The sequence below is a fragment of the Hydra vulgaris genome, chromosome 01, assembly GCF_038396675.1.
Source record: "Hydra vulgaris chromosome 01, alternate assembly HydraT2T_AEP".
Taxonomy (NCBI): Eukaryota; Metazoa; Cnidaria; class Hydrozoa; order Anthoathecata; family Hydridae; genus Hydra; species Hydra vulgaris.
Window position 1 is genome coordinate 51,039,451 of NC_088920.1, and position 18,050 is coordinate 51,057,500.

Here is an 18,050-nt window from a genome sequence, read left to right on the forward strand (position 1 = left end):
AAGGTTCATCAACCACATAAAGTTCCATAAAAATCAACTTAATAACTAAACTATTGTATGTTGCTTTTTTAACCTGTTTATCTAGGACAACACTGCAAAAGTGGAAGACTATATTATTGTGCAACAAATTTTTAACTTACTGGAATTTAGTCAAAACAAGGAAAAAAGAAGATTTCATTAAAACAGTCCCCATGGAAAAAATAAATATTAATAAAAATATTCATTTAAAAATTCATTATCATAGTAAGTCAATATTGATTCAAAGATGGCTGCCAAAAAAGTGAAAACAAAGTCAAAAATACATTAAGCAGACTGTCTGAAAGATTGTCCAAAAACCAGCTCAATGTTTTAAATAAAAAAATTGAAAATAAAAAAAACGTAGCAAATATATAAATGCAGAAATAAAAAATAACAAAAACATTTACTCATCAGGTATTGCAGCTTTAGAAAGTCTCGAAACATTCGAAATGTATTTTTATTTGAAATACCTCTTGTAAAAACAGTTATATTTCGAACAAACATTCTCCAATAAACAAGCTAAATAAATATTAAAACAAGCAAATTTGTTAATATGATAAATTGAAAAAAACAAAAAACAAATTTTAAACAGAAAATATTTGCTTTTAAAATTTACAATAACTTACCGTTTTTTCACGGAGACTTTGGAATTTTCCACTTATACCATGTTTATTGTAAACAGGTATGTTTATGTCTGTCTCATCATCTTTACTGAAGGTTGCAAGATAACTACTATACCTAGTAAAACAAATGTCATTATTTAAAAGATTATAAATTAAAGATAACACAATAAAGATATTTACAAGGGAGATAATAACTATTACAACAGAGATAAAAAATACTATTGTAATTACAATGAGAAAGAAACTGTTTAAAATAAAGATTAGTATACTATATAAAATTATATGGTAATTACAATAAGAAAATGATTCTAATATATATATATATATATATATATATATATATATATATATATATATATATATATATATATATATATATATATATAAATATATATATATATATATATATATATATATATATATATATATATATATATATATATATATATATATATATATATATATATATAGATATATATAGATATATATATATACACATATATATGCATACATGTGTATATATATATATATATATATATATACATATATACATATATATATATATATATATATATAAAATATATATTCGATTCATTTGCTAATAAGTATGGTTCAATAATAAAATTCATAAGTTTTTTTATTACCAAGATTCCTCTAAACTTTTAGCTACACATGCTTGAGCTGAAATAAGCATGGCTGGAGTAACCTTATCAGCTAATGGTATTTGACTAATAACTTCTGCATTACAATTTAAATCTTTGCCTGAAAATAAATTAAGATATAAATGAGAATCTTAGACTTTAAATCAAGGTTGTGGTATGAGGTACTTTATTATGAGTTAAACTGTGTTGTGAGTAACTTTAATGTAAGTTGATTGTGAAATGAATAACTTATTAGCATTAAATATCAAAACGCAATCAAATAATCTATAATCAGCTAATATCACAAATTTACATAAATTATTTACATATATTTACATAAACTTTTTACATATATTTACATAAATTGTTTACATTAATATAAATTTATTTATTTATGTCTATGTGAACCATTAACATGAATTTACTTAACTTATTTACGTATATTATTATAAATTGCCTACATTTATTTATTTTGCATAATTTATTTACATATATATTTTTGTAAACTGTTTCACATTTTTACAATAACTACTTATATATATATATATATATATATATATATATATATATATATATATATATATATATATATATATATATATATATATATATATATATATATATACATACATACATACATATACATATACATATATATATATATATATATATATATATATATATATATATATATATATATATATATATATATATATATATATATATATATATATATATATATATATATATACTATATTTATTTACATAAATATAACTCTATACCCACAAAAATCTCAGTCAGTTTAGAAAGATTCACACAATAAGAAACAAATTAAGACAAATTAAGTTAAATGCTGGTCTTGAATGATAATACCATAAAAGAAATTTTTATGATATTTTGGGAACCACTTAATTGATTTTGATAATTTTTTTATTGCTTTGAAGAAAATTTATCTGCAAACACAGTAAAGCTTTTATATAACATCATCTTTGAGCTAATCATATTATTTTCTCAATTTAACTTGAACACCTTGCACAAGCTGTTGATAAGCAGTAAAATTTTGTCACACCTTAAATTTGACAGTATTAATTGTTTGTCACAATTTCACATAGCTGAAATTTCAATGTTGCCCAAAATTTTTGAATTGAAAGAGGTTTGGCATGTTTATATACAGAAGTCACTTTTTAAACATTTTTTTGTATAAGTTTTAAAATTCATGTCTCCATTTTTAAAAAATGGCAAAGTTTTGAAACACTTTTTTTTGGTTTTAATTGTTTTTTGCAAAAAAAACTCTGCTACTTTCAGGATTGTATAAAATTGCTTGTCTGGGAACATCCAACAGCAGTAGATTTTATCATATATTAAAATGTTTTTCAAATTTCTCGACACTTTTCTCGTAGTAATTTTTAAATGCTGCTTGTAGTAATTTAAAAATTTTTGGGTAAAAATAAATTTTGACTAATGCCAAATTACTGTTAGGACCTTTCAGGGAATTTCTGTTTTCTGTGTCTTCTCTTTTTTCAACATCTCATAGCCTTTCCTTTATTTAAACACCAGTCTCAATTTGTCTACTTTCTTACCAATCTGCAACTAACAACTAACTCCAAAATTTGAAAATATTTTTTTAAGCAAATTAATTTTTTAATTTTAATTAATATTTTAAATTCAAAATCAAGTAGTTATTTAACATCTATAGAGTAAAAAATTCTATGCAACACTGTAAAAAAAATCTAAAAAAGATTTTACAGATAATTTATAAAAACTATTTAATGATTTACAGATTATTCATAAAAATATAAAAGCCAACTTTACACACTGTTCTATAATTACAAACTGTTCTATTATTACACTCAATTTTACTCAATATAAGTTATTTCATTTATTATTATAATTTATTATTATTTACATAAGTTATTAACATAAACTTACGTAAATTATTTACATGTAACAATATAAATTGTTTATATTTATATTATATATACATAAATTATTTGCATTTATTTACATAAATATTTGCATATATTTATACAAATTAGGTGTTAAAACTGATAAATTGAAAATGGAAAGTAAAAACCTTGATTAGCAGATCCAAAAAATCTTTTCACAATCGCCTGAGTTTTTCCTTGCCTTATCATTGCATCCTTACTTTTTGTTCTCATAGATTCCACTGCAATCCAAAATAATAATGGAGTTTCTTCTTTTTCTTTTGTCAAGTATTGTTTAAAAAAGTCAAGTTGAAATGAATCCGTTAAAATTTCATGGAAACTTCTGTTTTGTTTTTTATTAAATAATAATATATTAAATTAAATTAGTTTATACAAACAATGTTAAAAACAAAGTTAAATATTAAAAAAAAAATATTAACTAAAATTTTAGTTATAAACTTCCACAACCTTGGTTTACGAGGCTTGACAAGCAAAATTTCTTGAGGTTGTTGTTCTTGAATATTTGTATCATGACTAATTGCATTAGTGTCAAATTTCAAAGAACTAGTTTTCCATTCCATATATTTATGAGTTAACACAGAGTCTGTAAAATTAAAAAAAAAACGAGTCACATCCGATGATGTATTCAGGTCAATATTGACAGAAATATAGCGGATACAAAATAGATTGCCTTTAAAAATGAAATTTGTACTTAAATTTTTCAAAGAGCAATAAAGCAACAATTTCATTTTTTGGTGTTCTTAAAAAAACAACATAAAGTAAAAATATTGGTTTTTTGTTGTTTAAGAAGAAAAATGCAATTAACAAAAAAAAAAAACACTTTAAAATGTTAGCAACCAAAGTAAAAAAAAAATTGCCTTAAATGAAAAACTTTTCTAGAATTTTTGATCTAGCTAAAATGGTTTTTTTTATCGAACTAAAAACTAAAATTTAAAACAATAACAACAATAAAAAAATATTTGATTTCCTTGACATTGCTCATAAAAATAATCATTGTAACTGATGTAATAAAAAGTCTCTATACATGACTTCTGAGCTTAATGGTGTTGATAATTTGTTTCAAATTATGTTTAAACATTTTAAAACATATTCAAATATTTCAAATTATGTTCAATTATTCCAGTGACATCAAAACAAAAAAACAAACAGAAATATAAAATTTTTCTTTAAATATTAAAATAGTTTTAAATCATGTTTACAGGTACAATACAGGTTTCAGGGTTGATTGTTAGCTAAGAATATCTTGTGTTCAATAAATCAGAAAAAATATAATATTATATACCATTATTAATTAAAAACAATTCATTTCTCCTTAAAGATTTTTGCTCCATACTTAATTCATCATCTCCAGAATCTTCATCAGAACTTGATAAAGAAGTTATGGTAAAGAGCTGATGTTCTATAATAAATACTATCATATTAAAAAGTTTTTGTTTTGTTTTATTTTGTCTTCAATTTATAAAAAGTAAACAATTAATTTGTTTATGATATTAAAACTTCACTTATTGGTTTAGATATAGTTAAAGCAAGTTCCAGAGCTTTCCACATTCTTCGACTATTAAATTTATTTCTCTTAAGAGTAGATCTCAAGTTACTACTGCACCTATTATCTTCTATATCTTGAATTGTTTCAAGTTGGGCTAGGATGCTCTAAACAAGTTAATACATTTAAATCAATAATTAAATTAAGATTTTGATTGGCTAACGCTTTCATTGCATAAAACACAAGTTGGTATGGTAGAGTATATGATATAAATAGAGGATAGAGTTAAGCATCTAGCTATCTATTTTAATATCTAGATAGTATAATAATTATACTATTATTTGCGGAAAGAAATGAAATACATTAGAATAAATTAGAATAGTTATACTAATATATCCAAATCTTTTGCTCTAGTTTTTCTAATTTAATCTAATTAATTTTTTAGATCTTAACATTAGTTTTTATTTTAACTTCTGTTTAATTTTGAGAGATATTTGGTTTTTAAGATTTCAATTAACAGCAGCACCAAATAAAAAAGTTCAACGAAAGTTTAATAAAAAATTTGATAAGGCATCTTTTTTTTTTTGATAGCCAGACTAACTAATGTATACACACCTTCTTAACATATTTACATTTATAACATTATAACACATTTACAAGGCCAATTTAAAAAAAAATAAGTTTCTTTATACTCCAAAAAATAAGGGAGCAACAAATTATGATTATTCAACAATTATTTGCAGAGTTAAAGATCATTTAACAGTTTTTGTATAAGTTGAATAGTATAAATAACAAATATGAATTAGGTTGCAAGACATTATGGGATAGAAATTGAAAAATTATTTTTTTGCTCAAAACTCATGGTTTCCCATGCTTATAACCATTCAAAAATTTTGTTCGTACTCTTTAAAAACTAATATAAATAAAAGTTTTATTTAAAGACAACTGTAATATTTGATTCATTTCTTACAGTGTGCTAAATTGACCACCAGGTTTTATGTCCGTCCACTCTGAATTTTTTTGGTTCCTCATGAAGATACTTTCCAAATATTTGCAAAAAAAATAATTTTAAATTCACATCTATCAAGGTGTATCAGAAAAATTACTTTTTGTATGCAGCCAGTCCCCAAAAGGGTGGTGCAAAAGTGGGTGTGTGCTGGAAGAAAAAAAATTTATAACTTTTTTTTTGTAATCTGATTGAAAATATTGGTGAGAGTCAATTATAAAACATTTTTTGGTACCTCCAAACTTTGGTACCTCTTTGGTATATAAATCCAAACTTTTTTTGGTTTTGTTTGAAAACTTAAGCTTTTTATATATATTTATATATATATATATATATATATATATATATATATATATATATATATATATATATATATATATATATATATATACATATATATATATATATATATATATATATATATATATATATATATATATATATATATATGTATATATATATATGTATATATAAATATATATATATGTGTGTATATATACATATATATAAATATATATATATATATATATATATATGTATATGTATATATATATATATATGTATATATAAATATATATATGTGTGTATATATACATATATATAAATATATATATATATATATATATATATATATATACATATATATATATATAAATATATATATATATATACATATATATATATATATATATATATATATATATATATATATATATATATATATATATATATATATTTATATATATATATATATATATATATATATATTAAGGTGGAGCGATTTTGAAAATTTTAGAAATTTGATTTGCCTGAGCAGCAAATCAATATCTTTTGGTGAAAAAAGAACCTTACTCTTTTTTTTTTAGTTTAGATGAGTTCTTGAGATTCCTCTTTGGATTCTAAATTTTTGATGGGTCCTAATAATGTTTAAATTTTTTTTTTCTAAACTATATCAACTTGATACTTAAAAGAAGCAAAATAATATGCTGATTTTGAAAATAATATTTGTTTTTATTAAAAAATTAAAATTAAAAAAGTAGAGTTGTTTTTTTCATTAAAAACCCCCGTCCTCAACAAAACTGGGGTTTTAAGGTATATTTTTGCAAGTATTTTTTTCACTAATAAATTTTTTTAATAAAATTATTATTTATGAAACAAGCATTTTTTTCTGCTTTTTTTGAGTCCAAGGTTGATATGGTTTAGAAAAAAAAAAATTCAAAAATATTAGGACCTGTCAAGAATTTAAATTCCAAAGAGGACCCTCAAGATCTCATCAAAATCAAAAAATATTTTTTTACTTTTATCTTATAATTAATAGACATTGATTCGTGTCTCAGTAATATTGGTTTTTAAACTCTTTTTTTTTTGCTATGAAAATCGCTCCACCCTAATATATATATATATATATATATATATATATATATATATATATATATATATATATATATATATATATATATATATATATATATATATATATATATATATATATATATATATGTATATATATATATATATATATATATATATATATATATATATATATATATATATATGTATATATATAAATATATATATATATATATATATATATATATATATATATATATATATATATATATATATATATATATATATATATATAGATCTATAGTTTGTTGGCTTTGGGAAGAGCGGAAGGAAAAAAGTAATTCTTACGCCAACATATACGTCACTTTTAATTACTTTTAACTTTCATCCAACATTTCCGTGTTGGACGAAAGTAAAAACCATTAATTTAATTACAAATTAATCGTTTTTTAAAAAAACCACAAAAACGCAAATTTAATTGACCGGAATGTTTTTAAAAACATTCTGAATGTTTTTAAAATGTTTTGAATGTTTTTAACAATATAAACAATGTTTTTATTTTTATTTTTTTTAATAAAATGTTTTTATTTTAATTTTTTTTAATAAAATGTTTTTATTTTTATTTTTTTTACGGTAAATCAAGCGCGGAGTGTTGCTACATCGACTATCTTATAGCCTGACTCGCAAGGGAGTGCTGCTACATCGACTGACAAATAGCCTGACTCGCAAGGGAGTGCTGCTACATCGACTAACAAATAGCCTGACTCGCAAGGGAGTGCTGCTACATCGACTGACAAATAGCCTGACTCGCAAGGGAGTGCTGCTACATCGACTGACAAATAGCCTGACCCGCAAGGGAGTGCTGCTACATCGACTGAGGGTTTGGTTGGGGCAGGCAGTCTATCATTATAAAAAAAAAAAAATTTTGGTCTTGCATTTTAATTTTTACTTTTTGTCAACAAAATATGGAAAAAACTTTCGGACAACATCTAAGGGTTCTATATATATACATATATATATTGGGTTTGGTGTTAAATTAAATGATGCATTGAACAATCTATGTACCAATTGTAAAAGAAATTTATACCTACAAGCGCAAGGAAAAATAACTCCAGAAATATGGTTACTTCAAGTTAAACAAGTAAAAAAAAATATTTAATTGCTCAAAATATATCAAATAACTTGATAAGATTTATATTTATAAAGGTTTTGTTAATTATACAATTTAGAATGATTGGTCAAAACTTAAAACAAGAGCGAGTTTAAATGCTGAAACAATCAAAAATATTCCTAGGTTAGAAGAAACACTTCTAATATAATATCTAATAATTCACTGTTTTGTTTTTGTTGGTATATTTAAATTTGTGTTGTTTAAAAAATATTTTAATAAGAAATAAATTTTTAAATAAAATAGTAATAAAATTATGAAGCTTAATTCAATTTAAGGCAAGAAATATTTTCATCTATGCGGAAAAAAGGAAAAAGTTAAAAACTAGTTAATCATGCATTGGGAGGTAATGAGGACTTAAAGTGTGCAGAAAAAATAGTAGTTCATATTGTAAAAGAAAAAGTGGGGAAAAGCAGTTTTGAGGACAATATATTTAAAAGACTGAAAGACTATCTGGAGACCATTTACAATGTTCTACAAACTTTGGTTAAGGAATCAAGTGGTCGTTTAGTTGAGGGGAGATATTATTATAGTAAAAGACACATTCGACTTTGTTAAGTTGATATTTAGTTTATATTTAGTTAGAGGAAAATTTTTGTGTACAAATAATTTGTTGTTAACTTAATAAAGAAAAAAAAATTCAGAGTGGGTGGACATAAAACCTGGCGGTCAATTTAGCGCACTGTGTTCTGTTAATTTGCAAACATAAAAACTTGGAAAATAAAACTCAAGTAAAAAAAGTTGTATAACTATCTTGTAGTAAATACTATGAACCAATGGTTAAAATAAATAGTCACTAGAAAAACTCAAAGCAAATAAAACTCTTTTGCAACTAAAAAATATTTTGAAGTTGTAACTTTTTAGAATACATTTTATCTAATGCATAACTAACTATAAATAACTTTTTTTATAACTTTCTTTTAGGTTTTCAACTTCATGCAACTTTGCTGAATGATGACTTACACAAGATTAACTTTTAGTTGATGGAACAACAGATAACAGGTTTCTTGAACAGTAACCAGTATTTGTAGAAAAGTGAATGAGATGCATTCTTAAAACAATGAGACAGAGGCTTGGCAACTAGAGCAGGTACAGCAATATTTAGGATCTTATTAAAAGAACCGGCTCAAATATGTCAACAGTATTCTGTACAAGGAAGAATAAGAGATTTATAGAGTCAGAGAATGGAATAAGGAGTAAGAAAATAGAAAGCAAATGATTTTTCAAAAATTAGAACTACAAATACCAGGCAGGAAAAAAATTTTAATTAAAAATTTAAAGAAAAACAATTATACTTTATGTAATAAAGAATACTTTTGTAAGACTGTGACAGAAATATTTAGGGATATTGGCAGGGTAGGATTAAGGACCAAGTGGGCTTTAGGTTGCAGATTTGGACTAGGCCTACGGCTTATTGTTAAAAAATTACAAAATTTGTAGCAGTAATATGACAAAAAAGATAAGAAATGTTTTTTTTATAATTATTATAATTCAATGCAGTTAACATCGTTTTTAAAACATTTACTGTCATAAGTAGTTTTTAATGTAATAAAAAATTGTAAAAAATTAAACAAACCTATGCAATATAAATCTATGCATTAAATTGCAAATAATTCTTTAATGATATTGTCATTTTTTTAAGTTTGAAGGTTTGTTTATTCACTAAAATCCTAGACTATTAGACGTTAACTTTTCAATATTTTTTATTAGCAAATTCTTCAATTACAGAATCTAAATTAAGCTGTTGAAGTAGTCTTTTTCCTGTGCATAACAGTGACAGGGCGTTAAAACGTTCTTGGCCCGTGGTTGATCTTTAATCATTTTTAATAAGCTTAAGTTAAGAGAATGAATGTTATCTGCTGCAATTGCTTACTGTTAAACAAAGATACATGCATAGTGCAGTTGAAATATTTGGAAAAGCAGCCATGAGAGTATGCTTACCAAAAAATATGAACATTTGCAATACTCTACTTTTGCTTACGAAAATTTTTTTTTCAGTTGACATGGTTTCTTTGTTAAACTGTTTGAACAAAGCAATAAATTGAAAAATTTCATTGGATAACTGAGGCTCAAGGTCCTCATGGTCTATTTCAACTAAATGCCCAGTTTTGGCTTGCAAACCATTTTGATTTTAAAGAACTAACTTGAGATAAAAAACCAAATTTATCATCAATAACACTGTATGCAGAGATTCTCTGATTTAAGGCTGATAATAGCTTGTCAATAATTGGAAGAAATGTGTGTATTTTAAACTTTTCCAAAAGTGTCAATCCAGCTTCAGCATCATCTGCTTCTGCATCACAATAGTCCCATTTGTTTCACTTAATTTTTCTTTTATGCTCTTCTTGATATACATAAAGCTCTTAAATAAATGCATTTATTTAAGAGCTTTATGTATATATGATTGCAACATCTTTGTAGCTGTAATCTAGTTTTGATTTGAATACAATTTTTGCTTGTTTTGTCAAATCTTTCTAAAACCATTGAACACACCTGGACCATTAGCATAGTCTCTAACTTATTTATACTTGCATTTAGTCTATTTGCTTCCAATCGCGTATCAGCTTTTTCAGTTGTTTATTCAGACATATTGACAAGAATCTGTTGAATTGTTTATATCCTTTCTGCAGTGTATGAACTGTATCGTGGTGAACTGACCAACGTGTATCTGAAAGTTGTTTTATGTAGGTATTTGTAAAGGAGTAAAGCCAGTTAAATGTAGATTCCATCGGTTTGTTGAAGCAGAGAAAGATACAGTTTTTAAATTAAGTCAAAAAAATAAATTGCAACTGGACAGCTGTCTTATAATTAAAATAAATTCACCACAAATTGTTGGTGACAAATATGATATGTGGCCTCTACCTTTATTAGCGCATTGTTGAATGTGTTCTGAAAGAAATGGATCATACTGCACAAGTAACTCCAAACATCCTAAATAATTTCCATTGTTCACAGATCCAAAAATCTCATTATTTCCACCAAAAACAAGACCTCTCTTTGTTTTAACAAATAATTTGATTACACTTAAAACCCGTTTGAAAAGTTGATGCTAATAGTTCCTTTCAGACATGCACTATTCTACAAGACTTTTAATTATTCGCTTCCTCGTAGTTTTTATTTAAATAACTTTTTTGTTGAGTTATCTAATATCTCCATACATATTGCTAGGTCATGATCGTCAGTTTGGCAAGTTTCAGTTGCAATTGTGCTACTTAAACCAAATTTAATATTCGATTCAGGCTTGGTAATGTTGTGGGGTTGATAGAGTTCAGTAATCTTTTTAGTTACTGCCAGAACTTTTTTGTAATGTTCCTCTTCTTTTTTCTTAAGTTTTGTTTTCTTCCATCCGCTTTTACATTTTTTCATAATTATTACTTTATTTTTTAATAAAAAGAAAACATATAAATAATATAACGAGCAAACAATCTGCACTAAATTTTTTTTATTGAATCAGATATAAACAAAATGACAAGAAAAAAACAATTTTTCTGATGAAGTAAAATATATTGTTGCAGTGTCTAGGTTTATTTATTGAAAAATTTGTCCAACAAAGTAAAATATATTGTTACAGTGTCTAGATGTTTGATAGTTAAACATTTAGTATGCGAGGCCGCGAGTTTAAATATCTGATTGTTGATAATATGGTGTTTTAACCTTTTCGAAGTATTTAAGATAGTTCTTTTATTTTTAGATATTTTTTTCTGCGAGTGGATCTATATTTTATAATTGTTTTATCTTTTTTTCAGTAGGCCTATTTTTTGTGGTGGGCCTGTGGCTATAGCCTCCTCAGCCTCTGCCTTAATAATGGTCAAAGTTTTGCATTAAGAGCAATCCTTATTGTCAAAATTATTGCATTAAGTGCAATTCTTATAGTCTAAGTGTGGAGTTGAATTCTTATTGTCAAAGTAGAGCCAAATTTTTATTTTACTAGGAGTTGCTATAATTCTAGGAGCTTTTGAAAAAAATTTTTTTTTGCGTGTAAATATCAACAAACTCTATGCACCAAAAAAAAATTCACATTGCAAATGTTTTTTTATGTTTAATAATCTAAATGTTAACACTAATAAAAAGTTCATTTGTGTAATAATCTATAATGATTAACTTAACTTGAAAGAAAAATATTTATTCATACCACATCATTAAAAAATGAATCTTTATCACTTTTGCAAAAAGTTTCCCATATTGGCAAAAGTTTCTAAATAAAATTAAAAGAAAACTCATTTTTTATTTTTGAATATAAAAAACAAGTTAACTTTACTGAATTGCTTGTTTAAAACTAAATTGTTTGTTTTAAAACAATAATGTGTAAATATAAATCAATGAACTTAACATAACCAAATTTAATTTTATATATTTACAAGTGCTATTTGGTCATAAGCTTCAATTAACATTGCTAATCCTCCATCTTCAGTTAGGTATCTGCATAATTCTTGCTTTTTCAAAGATGACAGAGAAATGTTATAGCTAGCATTGTTTGCCAAAAACAAATTGATTATTGTTTGGTATTGCTTTTGTCGAAAAATTGTTTCATTATAAAAAGTATTATGAAAGGTTTTATTTACTTCAATCCAAAACTTATAATTTGCCTCTGCTTCTTTGTCACCAATAGACACTATATACTCTAAGAGTGGCTGACCAGCAAGGAAGTCTGTATTTAAAGCAGCAATAAGACTATCAAGAGGTTCTTCCTTATCTAAAGCATATGTATATATAATTTTAAAAAATTAATTATTTTTTCTATAAAAAGCACACAAGATCACATTGAAAAGATCATTATTTTCTAAAATTTGAAACAAGCTCAGACCCAGATAAGTGAGGCAATGAGACAGTTTCTATAACTCACCAGAATAAAAGATAGAGTATTCAAATCTGACCACGTTCCTAGTTAATAGACCATGCACTGTATTCAACTTTTTCCTCCTTAAAGCTAATCCTCTCCAAAAAATGTAATTAATAAACATGATTTTATTTAATCACAGTAGCACAATATTTCCTCAAATTTAGAAAAGTCATTTTTCAAAATAAAATAACAAACGTATTCTGCAAAATAAACAGCAAAATATTTTTAATGGAAATTAAAACAATCTAAATTATATTTGCACACACAAAATAAAATAACTATAAAACAACAGAACTAATTTGATAATAATATATGATAAATAATAATCTAAATAAAAAAACAATTTTTTTTTTTAAATTCTCTAATTTTAAAAAAAGTTTGAAAAAAATTGTTCGAAACTTTTTTTTTCCAGATGTTTATAAATTATACTTGAATGGCTTTTAAATTATTCTTTGAATCACTTTTTGAGATGAAGAGAAAACAACAGGTTTGATTAATTTTTTCTTTAAGGTCTTTTTATTCATTATTGCATATTTTCATGGCATTGATTTAAGTTATTAATATAAAATGATAAATAATGTTACTATTAAAAAAAATAATTAAAACACAACTTAATATTTATTTACATGTCTTGAGTTTTAAAAAAAAAATTAAGCAATATAATAAGTAACATCAATATCAAAATCTGACAAGCTAACTAACACATCTGACAAGCTAACCAACACATCTGACAAGCTAACCAACACATCTGACAAGCTAACCAACACATCTGACAAGTTAACCAACACATCCGACAAGCTAACCAACACATCTGACGAGCTAACCAATATATCTAAAAATGAGACAGTGAAACCAACATAAATAAAAATTAGACATTAAATTTAGTGCAAAACCAAACTGATGATGAAAAATTTCTCTCAGAATCTGAATTGTTGTTTGAACTGTTTTGAAATAGTCTTTTAATTTTTAGAGTATTAAAGAACAATTTTATTTCAAGAACAAATTTTTGTAAATTCTTTAACTTCATCAGTAAAATGTTCAAAAATCTTTTTGATTTTGAAAAAAAAATTTTTTGCTTTTGTTTTATAGTTGTTTGTGATTTTTAAGTTTCAGTTATTCTCTTAAATGTAATAAGTTTCAGTTATTCTCTTAAATGTAATAAAACCAACACTAAAAATCAAATATTTGAATAGGTAAAAACAATTGTAAGAACAGGTTACTAAATCTCCTCAGTTACTAAATAGGTTACTAAATCTCCAAAATTCCATTCTCATATCTAAGTATATAAAAATTTTCATTCTTATATTCCTTATTATTCAATTCAGTAAGAAAATTTTTATCTTTAAGGAATTGGTAAATTTTAGTATTGTTGTTGATTTCAACATAATAAATATAATAAAATATTATAAATAAATAAACAAATAAACAAAATAAGATACTTCTCCCCACATACTTTATTATTTGTTCAATATAATTCTTTTATTTTTTTGTGTTACTTTTGTGGTTTATAACACAAACCTTGAGAAACAAGGCTGCTACACAGAGAAACAAGTTGATCATAGTAATAGCAGGGACATAGTGGGAGCTAAAGCCCTTGCTTATGTATTGCTCTACCATTATACCACTACTGCATAAATGCTATACAACATAAATACACATTTTGTATTAGAGATGATCTAGGTACCCACACACAAATTTTTGTTTCAAATAAAAATATTTGAAGTGAAAAGATGTGCTGTAAATATGTGACTTGACATTCAATATTGACTTAACTATGTAGTTGACTCAAACATGGATAGTATTTAACAACCAAAATCATACATAAGCCATTTTAGTTGATTATAAAAATCAATAGTCTTATTTTTCAACTTTATTTAACCCCAAAAGGTAATTTTATGTATTTATTTGTTTAAAATGTGCACTTTTGTCCTATTTTGCTTTCTGCCCTAATATGCATATATATATATATATATATATATATACATATATATTAACGAAGAAAAAACAACTTTTTCTATGGTACTTTAAGATTCATGCCTATACGGCAATCATCAGCCATTGAATACAAATTCAAAAACAAAAAAAACCGCTAAAATTACAAAATACTGTGTAGTGGGATCTTAACGTCGCTAAGAAAAAACAAAATATCAGCTAATCACCGGTGTCAAAAAAAGATAAGAGGAATTTATTCTTGTGTCTGCATTTTGAAATCAACTCATTTCGTTTATTTAACAAGTTATCACCTTTATATGTTAAAATAAGGAATTTTTCGTATAAACAAAGATTGCAAATTTTTGACGAAGTGTTATAAGGATTGCAACGTTTTACAATTTTCCACTTAATTAAGGGTGTAAACATTTTGACTTTTATGTCCCAAATTTCTTTAGACAATTCGGTATCATTTTTATATTTATTAATGTTAAAAGATTTTAGATGGTTAGCATACCGAAATTTAAATGGAGTTTCACATAAGCCAAAATATACTTTTTCTTTGTAGTCAGGTTCATTTGACGACACGGTCGCTTGATAAACGATGTTCTTCGACAAGCACTGATTGTTCATGGGACAGATGGATTTATTGACACAGTTGCATGTTTTTCCCTCATCTTTACCTTGGCTAAAGATGAGGGAAAAACATGCAACTGTGTCAATAAATCCATCTGTCCCATGAACAATCAGTGCTTGTCGAAGAACATCGTTTATCAAGCGACCGTGTCATCAAATGAACCTGACTACAAAGAAAAAGTATATTTTGGCTTATGTGAAACTCCATTTAAATTTCGGTATGCTAACCATCTAAAGTCTTTTAACATTAATAAATATAAAAATGATACCGAATTGTCTAAAGAAATTTGGGACATAAAAGTCAAAATGTTTACACCCTTAATTAAGTGGAAAATTGTAAAACGTTGCAATCCTTATAACACTTCGTCAAAAATTTGCAATCTTTGTTTATACGAAAAATTCCTTATTTTAACATATAAAGGTGATAACTTGTTAAATAAACGAAATGAGTTGATTTCAAAATGCAGACACAAGAATAAATTCCTCTTATCTTTTTTTGACACCGGTGATTAGCTGATATTTTGTTTTTTCTTAGCGACGTTAAGATCCCACTACACAGTATTTTGTAATTTTAGCGGTTTTTTTTGTTTTTGAATTTGTATTCAATGGCTGATGATTGCCGTATAGGCATGAATCTTAAAGTACCATAGAAAAAGTTGTTTTTTCTTCGTTAATATATATGTATATCGCTCTATTTGAAGTATCTTTTTAATATTGAGCACTCTTTTACGACTATGAGTTTTGTTTTATTATTATAATACAAAACAGCCTCAAATATCAATATATATATATATATATATATATATATATATATATATATATATATATATATATATATATATATATATATATATATATATATATACATGTATATATATATATACATGTATATATATATATTGAGGAGTTAATGCATATATACATGTATACATGTATATATGCATTAACTCCTCAATAATATTGTACTTAAATAAGAAATTACTTTAATGAAGATTTGCTGAAAATATATTGAGCCTAAACTTAAATATGTATATATGCACTTGCATATATGCAACAACAAAACCTAAATACACTAAATGAGGTAAAGTTAATTACTTTGCATTTCCATTTGTTTACTTTTATAAACAAATGATCCTGAAAATGTCGGTAATGCCATATTGTTGATTGGAGGAGTACAGATCAACTTTGCCAGCATAGTCATACTTGTGGTTTCCAGTCTTTTAATAAGAGGAATTCTTTCATCTATAAGATAAAAATTATTAACAAATAAAATTTACTTTTATAAATCATATAAAATCCTGACATTAACATAGCATACTATTATTTTATATCTATATAAAATAATATATAAAAAACGGCTTTTAATAAAATATACATAATATATATTTAAATATAAATTAGGTATACAATATATATACATATATATATATATATATATATATATATATATATATATATATATATATATATATATATATATATATATATATATATATATATGTATATATATATATATATATTTATATATATATATATATATATATATATATATATTTGTATATATATATATATATATATATATATATATATATATATATATATATATATATATATATATATATATATATATATATATACACACACACACTAATAACTTTAAATGTATTCTACAAAATAGAGTGCTCAATGTTCTTAAAAGAACAGAGCAGTAATAAATTAGTAGAAAATCATCTTTCAAACTTTTTTCATTTTACACTGTGTTTCATCAATAAAGACTCATCTCCGGACAAAAAGTTATTTTAATTTTTAATTTTAAATCTTTTAGTTTTTAAAGCATATAGGAGCTCTAATAGAGTTACCATAGAAACTTTATTAACTATTTAGCGCTGAAAACAGCTGTAGAGACAAAGAGACTGTAACAAACCTGTGTAATAGCTCACTTAATAAAGGGACCAGACAACCAAAGTTAAAAAATGATTAATTTGATTTTTTTGGTGGATAGCTATAAAGTTGGGTGCCATATTGGCTGTAGTAAACAAACTTAAAAAACAATGCAATATCTTTTAGATTTACTTTCATTGGCAAATGAGTTGACAGTTGTTTTAAAAATTCTCAAATATATGTACCACAAACAAATGCTGCTCAATTTTGAGAACTGATAAGATTGAAAAAATTTAAAATTAAACATAAAATATTATTAACTGAGCTTATTTTGTTTTTTTCGGACCAATTCAGAAGAAAAAGTTGGTGATGCTGTTTAAAATAAAGGTAAACCTGTTTCTTCATGTACATTTCAAAATAAAAAACACCTAGTACAAAAAAAAAGGAAAAAAGGAAACAAACAGCTACATCTGATAAAGTTGAAAGTTTTAAAATAAGTTTTAAAAATGTGTAAAAAAAAGTTTCTAT

At 24.3% G+C, this 18,050-nt stretch overlaps 1 protein-coding gene across 14 annotated transcripts in view; it reads right to left on the reverse strand.

Moving 5' to 3' along the window:
• LOC100213207 (regulator of G-protein signaling protein-like) overlaps positions 1-18,050 on the reverse strand; it is a 49,654-nt gene that overhangs the window by 18,141 nt on the left and 13,463 nt on the right. For 13 of the 14 annotated variants that reach the window (XR_010635922.1, XR_010635921.1, XR_010635924.1 and 10 more), the window contains 10 exons: positions 16,737-16,883; positions 12,595-12,929; positions 12,369-12,431; positions 4,732-4,879; positions 4,512-4,628; positions 3,677-3,812; positions 3,358-3,551; positions 1,286-1,403; positions 645-756; positions 426-537 (listed from right to left, as the gene is read on the reverse strand). Coding sequence is in view for 10 of the 14 variants with exons in the window: in XM_065788513.1 (XP_065644585.1) it covers positions 426-537; positions 645-756; positions 1,286-1,403; positions 3,358-3,551; positions 3,677-3,812; positions 4,512-4,628; positions 4,732-4,879; positions 12,369-12,431; positions 12,595-12,929; positions 16,737-16,883 (1,482 nt within the window). In the remaining 4 variants the exon portion in view is untranslated. The remainder of the gene's footprint in view (positions 1-425; positions 538-644; positions 757-1,285; positions 1,404-3,357; positions 3,552-3,676; positions 3,813-4,511; positions 4,629-4,731; positions 4,880-12,368; positions 12,432-12,594; positions 12,930-16,736; positions 16,884-18,050) is intronic. The other variant, XM_065788520.1, reaches the window with a different exon arrangement.